At 37.3% G+C, this 19,576-nt stretch overlaps 1 protein-coding gene across 2 annotated transcripts in view; it reads right to left on the bottom strand.

Annotated features, from left to right (window-relative positions):
- The window catches only part of LOC120526090 (adhesion G protein-coupled receptor F5-like), a 97,947-nt gene that overhangs the window by 55,719 nt on the left and 22,652 nt on the right, over positions 1–19,576 (bottom strand). For both annotated transcript variants that reach the window (XM_039748987.1, XM_039748986.1), the window contains 6 exons: positions 17,618–17,773; positions 15,200–15,303; positions 8,849–8,907; positions 8,636–8,760; positions 3,253–3,465; positions 1,542–1,775 (listed from right to left, as the gene is read on the bottom strand). In XM_039748987.1, coding sequence (XP_039604921.1) covers positions 1,542–1,775; positions 3,253–3,465; positions 8,636–8,760; positions 8,849–8,907; positions 15,200–15,303; positions 17,618–17,773 — 891 coding nt within the window. The remainder of the gene's footprint in view (positions 1–1,541; positions 1,776–3,252; positions 3,466–8,635; positions 8,761–8,848; positions 8,908–15,199; positions 15,304–17,617; positions 17,774–19,576) is intronic.

Here is a 19,576-nt window from a genome sequence, read left to right as displayed (position 1 = left end):
CAGAATAAGTTCTATACAGTTTCTGGTTTTGAGTTAGATATTTTTTGAACCCATCCACTCGAGCAGGCCACAGGGCCGCAGTGGCTGCAGCTTTTCATTCTAAACCTTTTCCTAATCAGCGACCAGTTTTCACTGCTAATTAACTTCTTTTCCCTTCATTTGAATAGCTTTGTTTTTACGGATTCAGTCCTCTGAATTTATCCTTTTCTTCATAAATGACAGCCAAACAGAAATGAGATGTGAAACGAGCCAACAGATGACCAGCTAAACTGGGATTTCATACTCCGATCAATCTCTTAATGAGAAGCTGACTCTTGCTGTTAATTAAGCCCGTTATTTAATTCCACGGCTTGTTGCTCCTCTCATTCTGTCACAGCAGACATTTCCAAAACGGTTGTTTTTTTTGTATTTTCTAAGAACACTGTCAAAATGTTTTGGTGACCTGAAAGATCTACCTTACCAAGACCTCCACCTTTCTTAATTTTCAGATATTGTGTGATATGCACAGGTGAGCTGGTCATGCGGTGGCTTGTTTTGTGTCTCATTATTGTTTGGCTGCTAATTAAGGAAAAAGAGGCAACTAAGGGGCCTGAGTCAAGTTAATTAAAACTAAAGCAAAAGAAGTTAATTAACAGCAAAAACTGATCACTAATGAAGAAGGTTAAAATGAAAACCACTGGGGACCTCCAGGACCGGAGTTTGACACCCGTGCACTAGAGGGTGCAACAGTCTGCCTTAGCCAAATCTGGGGTAAGGCAGGAATCAACCCTGAATGGAAATCCATACACTGCCATGACTCGACCCACATTAGGGCAATTTATGTTTCCAATAAAACAATATGCACATTTTTGGGGTGTAGAAAGAAACTCACGTAAATGGAAAATACAGAAGTTTCACACAGACAATGATCAGGCCAATAACCACACAATGATTTCTGGTGCTGTGAGATAACAGCGTTAGCCATTATATCATCACTGTCCCAAACTAATCTAATTTTAAAAACTAATATGGTATTTTTTTTATCAATTTACATATTCTCTGAAGCTAGTTCACCTGAGTCTGTCTGGCAGGGAACTGGGTCCTATCTCAGAAGCAACATCTTCCTAAGTGAAACCATCCCCAGAAGGGACACTTGTTCCTGCATCATACCCCTTAGGTTGGAATATAACATTCTCATCCTACTTAATCCACTTCAGGGACATGAGTGGCAACACTAAACATAAGGCAGAAATCAGCCCAGGACATCACACTGTTCACTCACACATTCACAGTCAATTTGAACCTAACCAGAACATCTTTGGTGATGTGGGAGGAACACTGGAGTACCCAGGATAAAATGTACGCAGACTGGCACAGACTCCACGTGGATAGCAAACAGCTGCAGGATTCGAGCCTTGGACGCTACATCTATGAGGTAGCAGCACTACTCAATGTGCTATCATGCTGCCCTCCTTTTGTCATATAGAATGTGGTAAGCAATTCACAAAATAAAATATAATCGAAAGTACCTTGGTGCATCTAGTGGAGAAATGTGCCCTTACCTTGACTACTGGACGTGTTATATACTGATCCATCACTGTTCCATGTTACTGTATAGTTTTCAGTTGACTCTTGTATAGAGCAGTTTACATTAAAGTTTACAGAAGAAGGTCCACTGCAGTCCGGATAACTTGGCGTTACAGTCATATTGATTTTATCTGGTAGAAGTGCTATATCAATAAATGCACTTGCTTTGTGAATAATTAATCCTTTTGTAAAGGTGCAAGTATAATTTCCTAGAACAAAAGATTTCAAGTAAAAGTTACTTAAGAAAAACAGCAAATATGTTTTCTTCAATAGCATTAATTTCACTCATTTAGTTATTGTTCCTGTTGTTCCTTTTTATTTATGTTTTTCTAGATACTGAATAGTTATATTTTCTGTTTCTGGGAAACAAACAAAAACCCCTCTGTCATTACTGCATCTTCATTAAATGACATATTAAATTCAGTTTAGTTTACTTACTTATATATATTATTTTTATTACCATAAATAATTAGTTCAAAGTTTTGTACTGTTTTACTTGCATAAATGTGCATGCATTTATGAAGTTATAAAGTCGGACACGTAAAATAGAACAAGGGATTATGGTGATGTTTTGAAATTAACGTGGTGAATCAAAACAGCATAGCAATGATCAAGAAATACTGAATTCCGGTAGCCTAGAAAACAGACTGTGAGATGTGGCAATAAAATGAGAGTAATCCAAGTCACAGGGATTAAAAGAAGCCAATACAGGCCAGAAACAAAACCCAGAATGTGGAGAGGAATGGCCACTCAACTCATGTCCAATCCTGAACTTAACCAGCAGGGTGAGACAGCCATACTCAACCAAAAGCTACAGATGCACAGAATGGACCTGCTTTAACTAAAACGACAGTCCAGGTTATCCTTGAACTTGAACCGCTGATAACATAACTAAGATGAGCCAGTGTAATGAGGGCATGGGGTAGGTGCAAATGTGCAGAGTACGTTTATTTACAAGCAATCAAAGTGCAAAAAAGTGAGGTGTTCTTCCATAGATAAGTCAATAAATAATCCCAATAAAATGTGCTAAAGTAGAAGTTAAAAAGTACAAATAAGTAATTATTAAATATGCTACTGCTAAAAACAAGGGTAAATATCTCAGGCACAATTCATCAATTTAAGCATCTACAAGCCTCGATGCTTCCCCTTAAAATTGATGTCTCCTCAGTTTTACCTTTGCGGTCTCCTGAACAGGAGAAGACGTCCACTTGTATGAAATTGGTTATTTTTAACTTTCTGGTACTGACTCTTAGAGGGCTAGGACCACAGGTAAAGAGATAAAATATCAAAAATATCACAATTTTTGCAATCAGCAACTTCCAAACAGCATATACAGTATGACACTTTACATGCATATATTACCAACTGTCCATTTCTATTCAAACTTTTGTGAAAAACAGTAACTTTGACTCCTAGTATTTCATTAGGGGGTGAACCCCTGGTGTCGGCTGATGTGGCATGCACAACTTGGTTTACTTTTTATCATAAGGGTATAATTTCCTACACATAATATGGTCCAAAAAATGACAAAAATAGGAAAAAGCTGGAAGCCTTGCATTAACAGACATCAAGACAAGTTGAACAGTCTACTGTATCATATGTGGGGTTTTTCTCTAGTTAGGAGGCACCGGACAAAAAAACTGAAGTGGTTTCATGACTAATTCTTATGAACACAATAACACTTACCTCTCCAGGCCTGGTTGGCTCTTAGTAAATTGAGTGTTGTTGAATTGCTAGTGGAAGAAACGGTACACTCTGAACCAGTTAAAATTTCCCGTACATTTTGATCTATGCTTATTTCCCATTTGGAAATATCAAAATCACTTTCAATGGAACAAACTAGTGTACCCGTTGAATTATATTTCAATGGAGTGTTAGGAATTTTCATAGACACAAAACCTGTATAAAAAAGGAAAAGAAGATATATGTTAACAAAGTGGCTTCAATAAAATACAATCAAAATCATATTACTTAGAAAGGACCAGTGAAAAATGCAGGGTAATGCTACATTGTTGCATTTTATGATATTTTATGAAATATGATAACAGTTAAAAATGACTCCAAAATTTTTTTGAATACACAATTAGAGGTCTGAAAATCAAGAGTACACCTTATGAGAAGGATTTAGGAGTCATAGTGGACTCAAAGCTATCAACTTCCCAATAGTGTTCAGAAGCCATTAAGAAGGCTAACAGAATGTTAGGATATATAGCACGATGTGTGGAGTTCAAGTCCAAGGAGGTTCTGCTCAACCTTTATAATGCACTGGTGAGGCCTCATCTGGAGTACTGTGTGCAGTTTGGGTCTCCAGGCTACAAAAAGGATATAGCAGCACTAGAAAAGGTCCAGAGAAGAGCGACTAGGCTGATTCCAGGGCTACAGGGGTTGAATTATGAGGAAAGATTAAAAGAGCTGAGTCTTTTTGATTATTAACAGGTGATAGGATTGAAGTGTTTAAAATTATGAAGGGAAATAATACAGTGGATCAAAACGGTTATTTTAAAATGAGTTCAATAAGAACATGGGGACACAGTTGGAAACTTGTTAAGCGTAAATTTCTCAGAAACATTAGGAAGTTTTTATTTACACACAGAACCGCAGGCACAAGGAACAAGTTATCAAGTAGTGTGGTATACAGTTGGACTTTAGGGACTTTCAAAATTAGACTTGATATTATTTTAGAAGAATGAAGTAGATAGGACTGGCAAGCTTTGTTGGGTTGAATATCTGTTCTTGTTTAGATTTTTCTAATTTTCTAATGTTCTAAAAATGCCTTTGAGATAGAAAGCAGAAACCAACTGCTTTCCCACATGTTATTGCTGAGTCATTAAAATCTGAAATATCTGAAATTCCCAGGTTAACGATTCCAGAGATTTGCTGAACGTTATCTGGTGATATTCCTGTGTACACTGATTACAATGTCAGGTTTGAAAGCAAGCATCGTGAAAGTTGCTTAAAATGTCTGGTACCAACCTCTTCAGGGGTGTTTTTTTAAGAGTTAATTTAAGTGTTCAAATGTTAGATTTTAGCATGACTAAATCCCAAACAAACATTTAAACAGTGCAAAAGACTTAAATGGGTAAGTTAACATTCCAGAAAATAAGAAGACTTTTCAGTTTTGCAAAAATTGCACAAAGCCTAATTTCTTCTTCTTCTTTCAAACTGATCAAATGCCTTATGCCATCCACACTTCTCTTTTTGCTGCTGGAAAATGGTAGACAATGCACGACCAGAATGGATAATTTGATCGTTTCCATCAAGGCTATAGTGGAGACTAGTTTATGTATTTTTGAGTTGCCATATTTGTATCAATTTTCAGCAGGTAACCTGGCAAAACAAATAAACTTGTCATTGGATCACTCACATAAACATTTGTGTGTCTTACTGCCGGCCTTCTTGATATTTTATGTGCTTAACCTGTCAATTCTTTGATAGGCACAAATAGAATTATACTTGGTCAGTCTGTAAATGCCTGTAATATCGTACATGTGTGACAGGAGCATATGTGATACCATCTATGAATCCTTTGCTTTTATTCATTACAGGAATACATGATATCAGAGCCCATTATATCAGAATGGAGCATGTGGAAGACGAATGTTCTCTTCGTTCTCTTGTACTAATTCATGTCTGAGAAGTAAGCTTTACGAAACCAAGTAACAGCATGCTTTGTTTTAGCAAACAGAAAAATGTTTGTGCAAAGGACTCAAGGTCTGAGCATTCCACACATGAGTCTGCCTTATCACGTTTTCCCTTAGCTTACATCTGAACGCCATAACAAAAGGAGCCAAGAAATCAAGTTTTACAAGGGACATTAAAGGGGCTCAAGGTTTGTGTATAATAAATGTGTTGACTGTTACATTTTATAATGATATTAAATCACGCATTCTAGGGGTATAAAACTGGACCCCACCCAACAGACGGGGTTCAGAAGAGCCCTGATGCTGTCATGTATATTTGATTGTCTGCTTTTCTGAAACTCTTCTCACCGTGACTCTGAAAATAAAGCTGCTTTATAACCGCACCTGCTGTCGGGTCTGAGTTTTCGTCCACAAGCACAAGAAAAGAGCCAATTCTGGACAATTTGCTAGTTCATCAGAGTCATGCTCTCTCATATACACACTCTCACTTAACTCAGGACAGTTCCCAGCGTCATTTTAACTAAACATGCATGTCTTTGACGTGCAGTAGAAAACCTGTACACAAAGAAAACTACAGACTTTAGATACTGTATGTTGGGACCTGTACAGGAATAGCACTTAGAACTAGGGAACTGAGAGATAGCAACTCTAAACTAGGGCACCACTGAGTAGGCTCTGTGCAGTCCATATCTATTACATGCATGGTCAATATTTGCAAATCATTTTGAATTTGAAAAAGAAATTATGCTGAAAAAGAATTGACATCTTTAACCATTACCACAAACATCGGAAAATTAAAGTAGAGATGTCTGGAGGTAAAGACAGAGCTAGAGGCAAATCATACTTTTTGGAAAATATTATACATGTAAAAGCCAATCTTAGAAAGTTAAAGCTTTGAGTTAGTATTTGCTTAATTTGAATAGAATATAAATTTCTTTCATAGTCATAAACAATGGCATTGTCTTTCCCCCTGTAAGTTAGTATAAGATAGAACTTTCTTGCTATAACTAAGATACAATGTGATAATGGAGTCAGTTGTTGTTTAGAACAGGTCCCAGTGCACTGGGACTTCAAAGACCCATTTACAGCATAGAAATAGGACAGGCGTACAGTTTTCTGACCACTTTGAAAGGGTTCAGAAACGTTTAAAAGTAATTTGTAAAGATCAGAAATGTGACAAGATTTATAAGCTTTGAACAGAACTTCTCTTAGAATTTTTCTAATTTTTGCCATTTTCAATTTTTCTTTTTTGTGTGAACTGTTTTACTTTGAATTTTAACCAAAACTTTTAAAAACTAAGATATTTTGTCTGTGGAATCATTTCGACGTCTCAGGCTTTTGCTGAATCCTGTTTACAAGCTGGAGCTGCAGAATTTTGGTAATTTTGGGTAAACGCAGCTACAATACAAGAAAGTAATTTAGTCTTGTAGGATAAAATAAAGAAGCTAATGACAAACGTTATAGAATACTATATGCAAAAATTATAAAAAATATTTAATTGTCTGGGCAGCACGGTGGCACAATGGGTAGCATTGCTGCCTCGCAGTAAAGAGACCTGTGTTCGCTTCCCGGGTCCTCCCTGTGTGGAGTTTGCATTTGATTTTAGAGTCACAGTGAAGAGACATTTGCTGATTCCAAAGGGCAAGAGATGTAGACCAGAAATAGTGGAAGTATAATTTTGGAAAAACTGTTTTGCTGTGTGTACTACTGACTACTGACCGCCTCACTGCCAGAAGCAGCCAAGTTGGCTTACTACAAAAGATTTTTTCCACGTTGATGTTTGCTTCAATGCATGAATATATACATTGAGCCATATGCAAGATGCAACGTGATAAGCTAGTATGTAGAGCAATTGTAGCATATGATTGATGCAAGATTTACCAGATATATGTACATACTAACTTTCACACAAAAGAATAGATTTTTCTATTTGTTTATTTTTGCTTTATTAATTGGGTCTCTGCTCCATTTCAGGATATCTTAAAATATAGTTCAAGATATCTTGGATTTAATTATTTTATTTTATGATATCTCATGATAAGATATATTTAAAAGGGCATGACATTTTTTAAAATATACTGAATAGAATTTTCAAATACTGTATGTACAATACAATTGAAGATACAGTATGTCAAAATAGCTTCCTGTTCATTTTCAGATATCTCAATTGGATTTCAAGATACCTCAAAATAGACCGAAAGAATTGATAATTTTACACAAAGTGATTTCGCAATATCTTGAAATGCATTTGAGATATCTTAAAATGTATGCAAGGTCAATTTCAGATGTCTCAAAATGTGTTTGAGTTAACATGAAATGCACACACAAGTTATTTTTGAGATATATTTTAAAATGTAAACAAACATATTTTGAGATATTGGGAAACACTCTTCAGATATCCATCCATCAATTATCGAACCCGCTATATCCTAACTACAGGGTCACGGGGTTGAGCCAATGCCAGCCAACACAGGGCGCAAGGCAGAAAACAAACCTCGGGCAGGGTCCCGCCCCACCGCAGGACACACACACCCACACACCAAGGACAATTAAAATCGCCAATGCACCTAACCTGCATGTCTCTGGGAGCAAACCGGAGCGCCCGGAGGAAACCCACGCGAGAGAACATGCAAACTCCACGCAGGGTGGACCCGGGAAGCGAACCCACGTCTCCTAACTGCAAGGCAGCAGCGCGACCCACTGCGCCACCGTACTGCCCCCTTTTCGGATATCTTAATAAGTAAACTGCATTTGGCTTGCTATAATCACAAATACATCATAAAACATGTCTACGCACCTTTTAAACCACTTAATCTGTGCAAGGCGATGGAATGAAATGCTTGCCAGCATGGAACACAAGAGCGTATCCAACTTAGGATGAGGTGCCAGCGCGCAGCAGGACAGACACTTAACTACATTTACTCACATGGGGTCAGTTTGGAGTCACCGACTGACCTACCACTCATGCCTTTCTGATAAGCACCCCACACCAAAAAGGAGAGAAGTGCAATCTCAACACAGAAAGTGATCAGACCCGGATTTGGATCCATTTTGAGTCATAAAGCTATGAAATTCTGTTTTAAGACAACTAGCTATAGGTATGTTATGTGTTCTCACCATTCTAAAGAGGGCTGTCATGATAGCTGAATAAGTGTAAAAAGTTTAAAAGCAGAACTTATTATTCCTTTGTTGTGTTTTTATTTTATATAAATCTATATGAGCATCAAGTTCCACAGAGGGCTATAAGTGTTTCTGGAGATAAACTCTACTGAAGAAACACACACAACAATAATAAATAATATCAAATATAAAAAAACTACTAATATGAGGGGCATAAAAGAACAAAAGGTTTTCCGTATAATTAATGCTGGCTTCAAAGATCATATTTTTAATAGAAGATACTTCAGTGATGAAGGAAAAAATCCTACCTGTTGTGATTATGGCTATAATGCCATTTAATGAAGATCCTGCTTGTGAAACCAATGTCTGAAGCTGCGAAGTGTTAAGGTATCCACTTACGTATACAGTAAAGTCAGCAATTACACTTCCTCTCCTTGCGTTTCATGGAAGAAAAAAGTCCAAATTTAATTTTACCCCAATGTATCAACAAAGGGCAACCACTGCCCTCCTTTACTACTTACCGAAACCCAGTGAAATTCACACATTCAAAGCCATTCATGTTACTAAAAACGGCAGTGAGCTGAAACACAGAAAAATAATGGATGCTTTTAACATACTGTTGTCTTTTAATTATATTTAAAACTTCTGATGCAAGTAATTATAGAATAACAATTGCCACAATAGAAAGACGCTACTTAAATTTGCTTAGTTTCTTTTTTACAATCAGTAAGAAGCAACCTAACTGCGCTTTACCAGTGTTAAGCATAAATGATAAACCATATAAACATACATGTGCAATGAAATTAATGAGACGGATATTAAATTAAAGTGTTCGAAATGTTCATCAACTCCCACCAGAAGTTTCTTCTTTGAAGTATATCAGTTATAGCTCTTTGGATGTTTTCAATAATGTGCATTAAGTCAGTATCATTCATTTCTTAACAAGCTTTGGATTTCATTTTTGTTAAGTGACACCATGGCCATACTTTCCACCACAATGCCTTTGGAGCCCAGGGCAAGTGTTGTCTTCTGTATGGGGTTTGTACTGTTTACTTTATGTCTGCACAATGGAGTTTGGTTTTCCTCCACAATCCACATTTCAAAATCATTTCAGATTTAGAGTGTCCATGGTTGTGCTTGTGTGTCTAGTTATCCAGGCAGTGTTTCCTTCCTTGATTTACGTTACAATGAAAGCAACAAGTGGGTTAAAAAAATGAACAGTGAGAATTATAGAAGTTTAACATAACATAAAACTCACAAATATCATTAATTCAGCTCAGAGGGGCAGCAGGAATCTGGAGTTAATAATAGCACTAGACAGGGGTCTAGTCTATTGCATGGCCTACTCATGTATGTATACACATAAATCCACTGCAAGCCAACTTAACCAGCACCTCTTTGGGGATGTGGGAGGAAAACTGGATTTGCTGGAGGAAATCTCACATAGACATCGGGAGAAGATGTAAAGTCCACATAGGCAATGTCAGGGTATGAGATTTGAACCCATTCATTGAGAGTGCTGTGCCCTCGAGCTGAATGCTGCCGATCAGAGTTTTCAGGAGAACCTAGATATAGTGGAGATAGTGCTAAGCGAATGACCTCAGAGGTTCTTGGCTGAGGTTTAAAATGGATCTCAGCAGCATTGGAGCAAGAGTCCATTACAGGCACTCTCATTCACATGTCAACACTAATACTGACACTTGTGGTAGTTAACCTAAGCAGCGTGTTATTGGGGATGTGGGAAGAGAAAACCCACGTAGACACAGGGAGAATGTTCACACTCCACACAGACAACATCAACAGTGAAATGAAAGCACTAATCACTGAGCTACAGTGATATATATCTCCATATATATTATACTAGGGGGCTTGGCCTCCTGCTTACTTCACTCGCCAACATGCCAGCACTATGTGCTGTTGTGAAGAGGAGAGCTGAACGCACCTCAAGGAGAAGCGGTCACTCCTCTGAAACTCCTCTTAAACAGTGATTCAATGGGAAACAAATACAGGTTTTTTTTTTACCTCCTCCTTGCTCGATCAGCTGCTGTGTTGCTACTGCTGCAGTGCCGCGTGATCTGCATTTCATGCGGAGCTTCAAACGTTTAAAAGCCTGTACAGCAGCTTTCCTTTTGTCTCACTGCCTTGTCTCTCTTCTCCCCCAGACATCCTCAAACACTATTTGATCTCTTTCGCTGCGATCTTTACTATCATTTTTTTGAGACTTTCGAATTGTCCTACTTCCATTATCTCTAACCTGCTATGCATGTGCATCGCGCCATTTTTAAATTGTTTACAACGTTCTACTTTGTGTTTTTCCAGACCCGGCTGTGGTTAAATCTCTCAGAATTTGGCATAGTTTTTTTTTCTTTCTTTTTTGCTTTCTTTTTTGCATTCTTTTCTCTCCAATGCTTTAGGGTCTCTTTTCACCACGCTGCTCTTTCTTTTTCGCTTAGTCATTGATGTATCAACTAGAGCGAATAAGATTTATAAGAGTTGAGAGCATTCCAACAACTGAGAGGTTAGATGACCGTGGTCATGTTTGAAAATAGTTGTAAGTAGGGCATGCCTTGCAAAAGTCACCAGTTCGTGGGACGTGAAAGTGTCTCTCGGTCTCTCTTCAAAAGATCACGTCTCATTGCAGGAAAAAAGGTCTCGTCCCAAGATTTTTTTTTATAATAGAGAGATATAATCACATGTTTGAGAAATGTGTATCTCTTACAGGATTTAGAGGTTGCACTGTATCTTACATGATTATATACCTTCCTTTTTCATCCTCAGCCAAGAACAACCTGTGGAACAGTAATGACAGCTCCTGAAGTCCACTTTGAGTCAAGAGGGCCACTGCCACTAACAAACTAGCTGAAAGATGAACGACCACGCTTCCGCACCAACTTAGGAAGCCTTGTCCCTTCTGATAGAAAACCCAGGCCATCACCAGAGATGGGCATTTTTTATGGACCCACGACTGAGTAAGATGGAGCATTGACTCAGAAGAGTCTTTTTCTTTGAACCTTTTGATCACGGGAGATACTGTTTTTTTGTAGTCTCGTGCCCCTCTCTCTCTTTCTCTTTTGCTTTATAATCCATAACTTTATATACAGTACAACATATTCATTTTTAATATACACTGGTAGTACATTGGGATAATTTAACTGCTAAGAGTCACACTGCGAGTTAGAGGTGAAGACTGAAACAATCATCTTTTTATATATAACGTTTATAACATACAGAAACTGAAGTAAAGTCCATAGTGTACATTTCATTGTTGATTTTGTGTATTAGTAAATCAAATGATAGCTGCCTCATGGCTCCTGTAGGGTGGGTTTGAATCCTAGATCATTATAATTCTTGTGAGATTTACATTTACGCTGTGTGTTACCAGTTCTTTAGAGGCTTGTTGGATTTCATTATATTTATTTTTTGTGCAGAATTATTCATTTTTTGTACTTTATTTTTTCACTAGCTAAAGTACCTGGCTGTGCCCAGGTAGGTCTGTATAATATGTTAAGTTGAGAAAGTAAATATTTGTGTGTGTTTTTAAATGTTGACCCTTTTGTCAGTTTTGACTGAAATGCCAGTGTCCCACCCATCATCCACACTAGCTCTCTATCAGGTACTCTACTCTCATGAGTCAAGAATTTATTGTTTTTTGCGGATGACTAGATTCCATAATTGTGGTAACTTTTTGTGTTGGAACCATTAATGCAAGTTCTTTGTGTTTTCACAAACAGATGTTTAATCACACATTAATAAACTGGATCTCTTGTTGAATAATTGAATCCAATGACTGTGGAAAGCATTCATAGTAGTGTGGATTTCACAGACAGCACCAGTAGCAGTATTTGATATGTTATAAAGATGATTCATTCAGTTGATTTAAAAATGCTATAGATCATGATGCTCTATTGGCATCGAAGACTAAACTTATTTTCATCATAAAATGGAGTTGAATAAATGTCTATGATTAAGAATCAGTGAAAGGTACTAATGCTGTCATCTTTCTACCATATTCTCAACAGTGACTCAGAATTTAACTCTCTTTCATCATGGCTTATCTTTATTGCACTTAGAAACAATATGTAAGGGTATGACAACCTTGGCTGTTTCCAAAATGTAAGGTTTTGCTTTGATAAAAAAACGTAGTGTCATCACTTCATTTCAGAATTTTTGTCATGTCACAGTGCAATGAAATTCCTATCAACATCTCTGACAAACACAGAGCAGGTTACCACTCTCCTTGTTTGGCAGCCCAGTCTCATAGGATTCTTATGAATAATAAATCAATGTAAAATAATAAGAAGTAGTGATTAAAACAGCTGTTTTTTTTTTTTCATGTAGAGTTTCACAAAATGTCCTTATTCTTGTGTGCAGTTTCACATGCGGAACTTACTAAAAAGGTTGCTTCGGAATTTTAAATGTTTTTTAGGTGGCTGAAAGAAACATCGCTCTTTAGGATTTTGCCAACATAATACACCCCTTTTGGACAAGTACTGTATATTTCTCAGAAAAGGGTGGAGATCAAAATAAAAGGAGAAAAAAATGTCTTTTAAAAATTCAACATGGCTAAACACAACCCAAGATGAGACAAAATGACATACAAAATGACAAAAGCTGCAATCCAGCAAGATGATGAAATTGTTATCCAGCTTAATTGAGAAGAAAACATTATACTTTTGGTCTTAGTAGAGATATTTTTTTGCCTGGTGCAAAATTTTGTTCATGCTGATAATGCTGTCCTCCCATTAGTCCCTGGGCTCTCCTGCTGCCTGCTGGGAATTATGGTCCCTGTGGGTGCGGGTTTTTAGAAAACTCATTTGATATAAACATATAAAGTGAGCTATGACAATAGTTAAATAGAAATTTTCTTTTTGGATTTGCTCTTTTTTCTGATTTTGCATTATATTTTGGTTTTGGCTTGCTGTACCTCTTTGTATCAATCTGAGCTATAACTACCATTAATACCCCATAAACCTATTTGCATCTACAGTATGCCATTTAATATCCTTTTATCAATGTAAATAACTCTGTGTCTGCACTGGAACCAAGTACTCTGGTCTTCCTTCCATAATTCTAAATTGACTCTGTGTGAGTTGGTGTGGTCTGTACATACCACATGCAATGAAATTGTATTGCAACTAGGTGGCTTCTATCATGTGTAGGGTGGCAGCATGCATATGGCATATGTTCAGTAGTGGGATCCTTAAGATGAAATTGCCCAGAAGGCTATTCACTAATGCTGGATCACAGCTGTCTAAGACAGAAGCACTGCTTGACTTGGGGGAGAGGACGCCATAAATGGAATGAATGCGCCCCTTGGAGTAAACAGCAAACATGGAGCACAAGTTATTAAAATTACAAATAAAATCAATATAAATGAAAAATACCCTCAGAAGTATGAAAAGCTTATACCTTATGTGGGTAAAGTCCTACTGCAGTAAATTGTTAAATGAGAAAGTCAAAGTCAGTGCGGATAAAACAAGCACAATTCTGTGCTCAAATATTTAGTAGTAGAAACTTACTTCATCCAGGCTAGCTCCAGGTATAATACAGAAGGGTTTTTCTAGGTGCAAGAGTGAAAGAATAGCTACATTGAACAATGTTGTTTAACTGTAACTATATCAATCGAACGTCTGGAAAGAGTGTTGTGAAGCCATCAATAAATACATTAATTAATTAATTAATTAAAAAATAAACAAATGTAATGAGCATTCTCTTCTGTTTCTGGATAACAGGATCATGGGAATGACAGACTCTACCCATAGCTCACCCACCACTTACATTTAATGTTGAGTCATTAATCATGCACATGTCATTAGCACGTAACAGGACAAACCATGGAGACATGGGAAGAAACACAGCTAAACTGGGATTTGAACAAAGATCAGAAGAACTGCAGGACAATATTTGTAACAAGTGTACTGCCCAGAAATATCTCTGCTAATAAATGCTAAAACTTTTAGAAAATGCTGTAAAGAACTAGCAGAGTAGAAAAACCTGTTGCTAGATCTCTAATTAACAATTAAGTAACAAAGGTTAAGAAATATTTCAGCTAGACAAAGTTGGAATGAAAAATTTCAAACTTTACCAAACGCCAAAAATTCACTCCAAACTATTGCGTCTTAACAAATAGAAAACCACTTTCCAGACCACAAAAAAATCAGAATGTTGCTGTCTGATTAAGGATCATTAGACCCTTGTACTGTATATGCTTTTCCTAGTTAAAACTCTAGGTTATTGTTCAGATCCTCTCCCTGATATGAAAAAGATCCTAATTTTATAAATAAATGGCGACAGTGCCTAAACAAGACAATCTGCATAATGAAATAACTGCAGTGTCATTAGCAAGATGCCACCAGATGCACTTTCAGTGACTTTCGTTTTCAGATCCAGGCACCAGAACAAGAATGGTAATGAGAGAAAAAAAATGTCAAAACGCCCCAGAAAATAATCAAATACATATGTAAATGCGCTCAGTTTCCCCCAGATCTTGACACAGATATAAAGCAGCAGCATCTGAGAAGAGTAAACCATCAGTGACACGTCTAGCTTCTATTTTACCTTTGGCATACAGACACTGACTTACAGGATACTGTATTTGGTTGGATGATACCAGTTAAACTAGGTGTTTTTCTACTGAAAAGCAACTATTTAGACAATTATTTTTTGCAAACGTGCATCAGAATCCAGGGCAGGAATATCCTATGTCATCATTGATTACTTTAAAGCTAATAATATAAACCTTTAAATAAACGACAATAACAAAAAACCTTATTGTGGATAGATAGATAGATAGATAGATAGATAGATAGATAGATAGATAGATAGATAGATAGATAGATACTGTAGATAATGATCATATATAACTTGTGTACCTTTTGTATTATAGCCTTTGATGTATTCTGATAAACAGGTGAAGTTGGGTTGTCATAATCTGTTACGAAGTTTTCATTTAAAGTCAGAGATCCAACCATAGTCACTGTAATATAATTTTAATAACAGTAAAAACATCAAATAATGACTTTAACATCAATTAATTAAAGCTATCATGTTAAAAGGTCACTGCAACTAAGTTATATTAATGTATGGAAATACAGACTATAGTTTTAAAAAAAAACCTAAATGCTATCCCACAGTTACACAGCTGCGGCCTGCTATGACTTTTTAGCAGTTGCTGTTAGGACCTGACTAACAAGATCAGTGAATGTCAAGTTCAGTCCCATTGTGGCAGCAGGGTTTTATGCCTACCAGTTTCACAATCAGTGAGTTGTTTTGTCTCTTACTAGGAAATATGTGCACTTCTAGACCTCAAACAAAGGTATTTTACGTAGAGTAAACTGAACATTTCCATTTTGGAACAACACACTTTTAGTATGAAAAAAAGAATGCCCCACAGTAAGCACATCTCCAATCTATCTTTGAAAGTAGTGTTCCTTAACTAAAAATTGATTTTAGGATATAAAAATAATGTCTGCATATAAGCAGAAGTTACAGTATGAGTGTTTGACAATCTCCTTGTTTGTCAGCACACCTTTCTCTGTTGTCATTCTTGCATTCTGTGTTGTGGATTGGGTGTGGCATTTCAATGAGCCACAGTATCAACCAGCTGCCCAATGACTCTATATTCAGGCCTACGTCTCATTACTCGTCATCACTGCTTTTTTTTTCTATGTGGGTGCAGCAATGCGCTGTATCAGCGCATGCTCTTAACATCTTTCTTTCACACTCTCTGTTGTGCATACATGACCACAATACCCAAACTATTCCGAAGCGATGTATGCACTGTTTTGTGTTTTTTGTATCTCACACTGTCAAACACCTTGTTAAAAGCATCCCTTATCTACGATGGAGCGCTCCATCAGAAGAAAATACGAAGCTGGTTTTAAATTAAACGTCATTGAAATAGCGAAAGAAATTGGTAACTGCGCTGCTGCAATAAAATTTGATGTGTCTGAGAAACTGATGTGAGATTGAAGGAGGCAAGAAGATGTAAAAAATAAAATTAAGTGTTGCATTGTTGAACGGGCGTATAAGTCGGGGTCTGATTTTAGCATAGATTTTTCTGGTTTCTGAACCTGACTTATACGTGAGTATATACGGTAATTTTGTGTGATTTTTCTCCACATACTCCAATAGTCTATAGACGTATGGGTTTGGCTTTTTGGCAAGGGTTTCCTGCAGTTGAACCAGTGTCCATGCAAGGTTTGTTCCCGTCTTACACTTAATGTTACTGGCAGATTCTCTGCTGCTTTTCAGCCCTGTATTTGGAATAAGAGGATGCAGTGAAAGGAAGGATGAGTATTTGTAAGAACTTCTTTATATTTAAAGTCCATCAAGCATTCTGTATGAGAATTATAAGTACAAGGGTCTGAGGGCTAGGGAAGTCTCTGCCGTCTATGCTAGGCTGATTATTGTGGCTAAAAATGTGACCTGAGTTGTGAAGCAGCAGTGCCGAACACAGCCCCACCATGCCTCCTTTAGATAAAGTTACAATCCGAGTCCACAATAGCCCAAGTCCTTTATCTCTGTTTGCATGTCCCAAGCTCCTGTTATTCCAACTAAATGCACCCACGGAGGCTGTGATGAAAGAGATCAGCATTATATGCTTTGGGGGGCTGTCATTGTCCCTATCCGATCTGTGCTACATATTGAGGAGCATAACAGGCTTAATCTAACAGTTAAGACAAAATGTTCAATAACTAATTTTCATAAAATTCTCATTATGGTCATGTACCCCTCAAATGAAAATAATGTAATTTTTTAACACAATTGGGGTGCATATCCAGCTTTAGTACTGACTGTGTAGTGAAATTGCATATCCGCATCCCCATTAAACATGGTTACTATAGCTCTGTGATGTTAAAGTACGTTGACTTCACACAACATCCTGGGGCATTGGGAAAAAGGTCAAAGCCAGCTGCATTGTGAATTTTCAGGAAATATTTGGAGAGTAAGGTCTCCAACAAACCCAGTATATTCATTTCGAAAACCCCTTTTTGCGAATTTTGCAGGTTAACATCACCCTTAAACTGTTCTCCATAGTGTCCCATGAGCTCCCAGATAATTCAGCAGAAGTGACTGAACTGAACTGTGCATTTGTTCTCTTTTCAGTTATTAGTATTATGGACCTGCTAAGGTCTACCAGTTCCTCTAATTTTATTCCCTTCTGTTCTCTTAATATTTTATTTAAGTACAGTTTATTTTTCAGTCCTTCTGAGATACCATTTATGCTTTACATTTTGTTCATCTCTCACTTATTTATTGTGACATCCACATCTGCAAAAAGAACCCACCTGTGTTTTTTGGTAGACATGATGGTGTGTCAGATGTTGAAAAATTGCAGGTTGACTGTAAAGAACAGCATTGTTGCTGTGTCTGGCACATAGGGCCCCTCCAAATGAAACCTGGCATACATCTACAAGATAAAATGCTTCCATAGATGGTGCAATCTGAAAAACAGAAAATTATACCATAAATGTAGGAAGCATATTAGTTAAATGAGGTCACCAAAGTAACTCTGTGATGTTTATTCAATGAAAAGAGAAGAAAAATACATCAATTTTCTAAAGCTCATTGCTTCACTTGATTGTTTACTAGCCCTCCCCCCATGTAGCTCTGCCCGTGTAGTAGTAAAATAGAATGGAAAGGAGCACCCAGCTTGGCTCCCTACTCCTGACATCATGCTTCCCCTTTTCCTCAGCCCGCAGCCTCTGCCTTGGATTAGCATAAATATATCGCTAATGCAAGCGATTAGCACTATGAGAGAAGTTGCAAAATCAACCGGAATGTTTGAGCAAATTATAGAAAAAAAATCTGTTAAGTAGTTCTCTTGTTTGCTAGCTAAGTGGCTATAAGATACATGCCAAGGCTGGCGCATGAGTCAGGAAGGTCCACCCCCTGCCCTCGGCCCGGTGCGTGTCTTTCGGATTCGCGCAAATAAATCACTCCTGCAACTGAACAATGATACATAGCGCAATGAGAGAAGTCACAAAATCAACCGGAATGTTCAAGCAAATTATAGAAAAAAAACCTGTTAAGTAGTTCTCTCGTGAAAAGTGGACAGACAGACGTTGGATTTTATATATAAAGAGATATGGGGCTGCATATTCCATAAGCCTCACATGGAGTCCAAACCTGGTTCAACGGCAACTATTTTTTTTCTTGTCACCCAGATATTTCATGTACATAGGAGCAGCTCACAGGTGATAAATACAGAGCAGGGTTTTAAGTCTTAAGCATGGGGCAGTTATAACCAACTCATCAGGAAAGAGTCAGCCCGGGAAAAAAAGGGAAAATTTATGGAAAATAACACAAATAAATCTTAAACAGATGTTTCCCTTTTTTTCCGATCAAAAAACCAAGTGACTTTAATATAATACTAGCAAAATACCCGCGCTTCGCAGTGGAGAAGTAGTGTGTTAAAGAAGTAATGAAAAAGAAAAGGAAACATTTTAAAAATAACGTAACATGATTGTCAATGTAATTGTTTTGTCACTGTTATGAGTGTTGCTGTCATATATATTGTAGCGACCCGGCAGTCAGCGCTGCCGGAGTGATGCATTGTGGGAAGGTTGTACGTTCACTGCTTTTATAATGTTTTTCCTGTTGTATTTATTAATGTCTTAACTTGTAAATAATTGTTGTGTTTGTGTTCAGTTAGTTGGGTGGGTTTGGGTCATCGCCGTCCGGGGTTATTTATTTTGTAAAAAGTACCGGTTATGTGAAATGTGTCTTCGTGCATGACCTTGACCATGGCAGTGCAATAATGTCGAGCTTTGTTTACTGGCTATCTGTGAATAAAGAGATACAACAGGACAGAGCTGTTATTCATTGCTAAGATTTTATCTAAGCAATTAATGCCGAGACACTCGGAGTCGTGCGGTGTATGGGACACGAGTGCTCGTTACTTGAGAAGCTGGGTACAGCTGCGTGCTGCCGAGACACTCGTAGTCGTGCGGTGTATGGGACATGAGTGCTCGTTACTTAAAGAGCTGGGTACAGCTGCGTGTTTAACGCTGGCAATCCGCTAGCCGACAGCTTGGGAAAGGTGCACGGCAGCGATCGGCTTTAAAAACTTCAAGACTCGACCCCAGGTCGCTATATATATATATATATATATATATATATATATATATATATATATATATATATATATATATATATATATATATATATATATATATATATATACATACACACACACATATAAACATATATATACATATACACATATACATACATATCTACATATA

Source organism: Polypterus senegalus, chromosome 3, assembly GCF_016835505.1.
Source record: "Polypterus senegalus isolate Bchr_013 chromosome 3, ASM1683550v1, whole genome shotgun sequence".
Lineage (NCBI taxonomy): Eukaryota > Metazoa > Chordata > Cladistia > Polypteriformes > Polypteridae > Polypterus > Polypterus senegalus.
The sequence above is the reverse complement of the archived record's forward strand: the minus strand, read 5'-3'. Positions and strand labels throughout refer to the sequence as shown.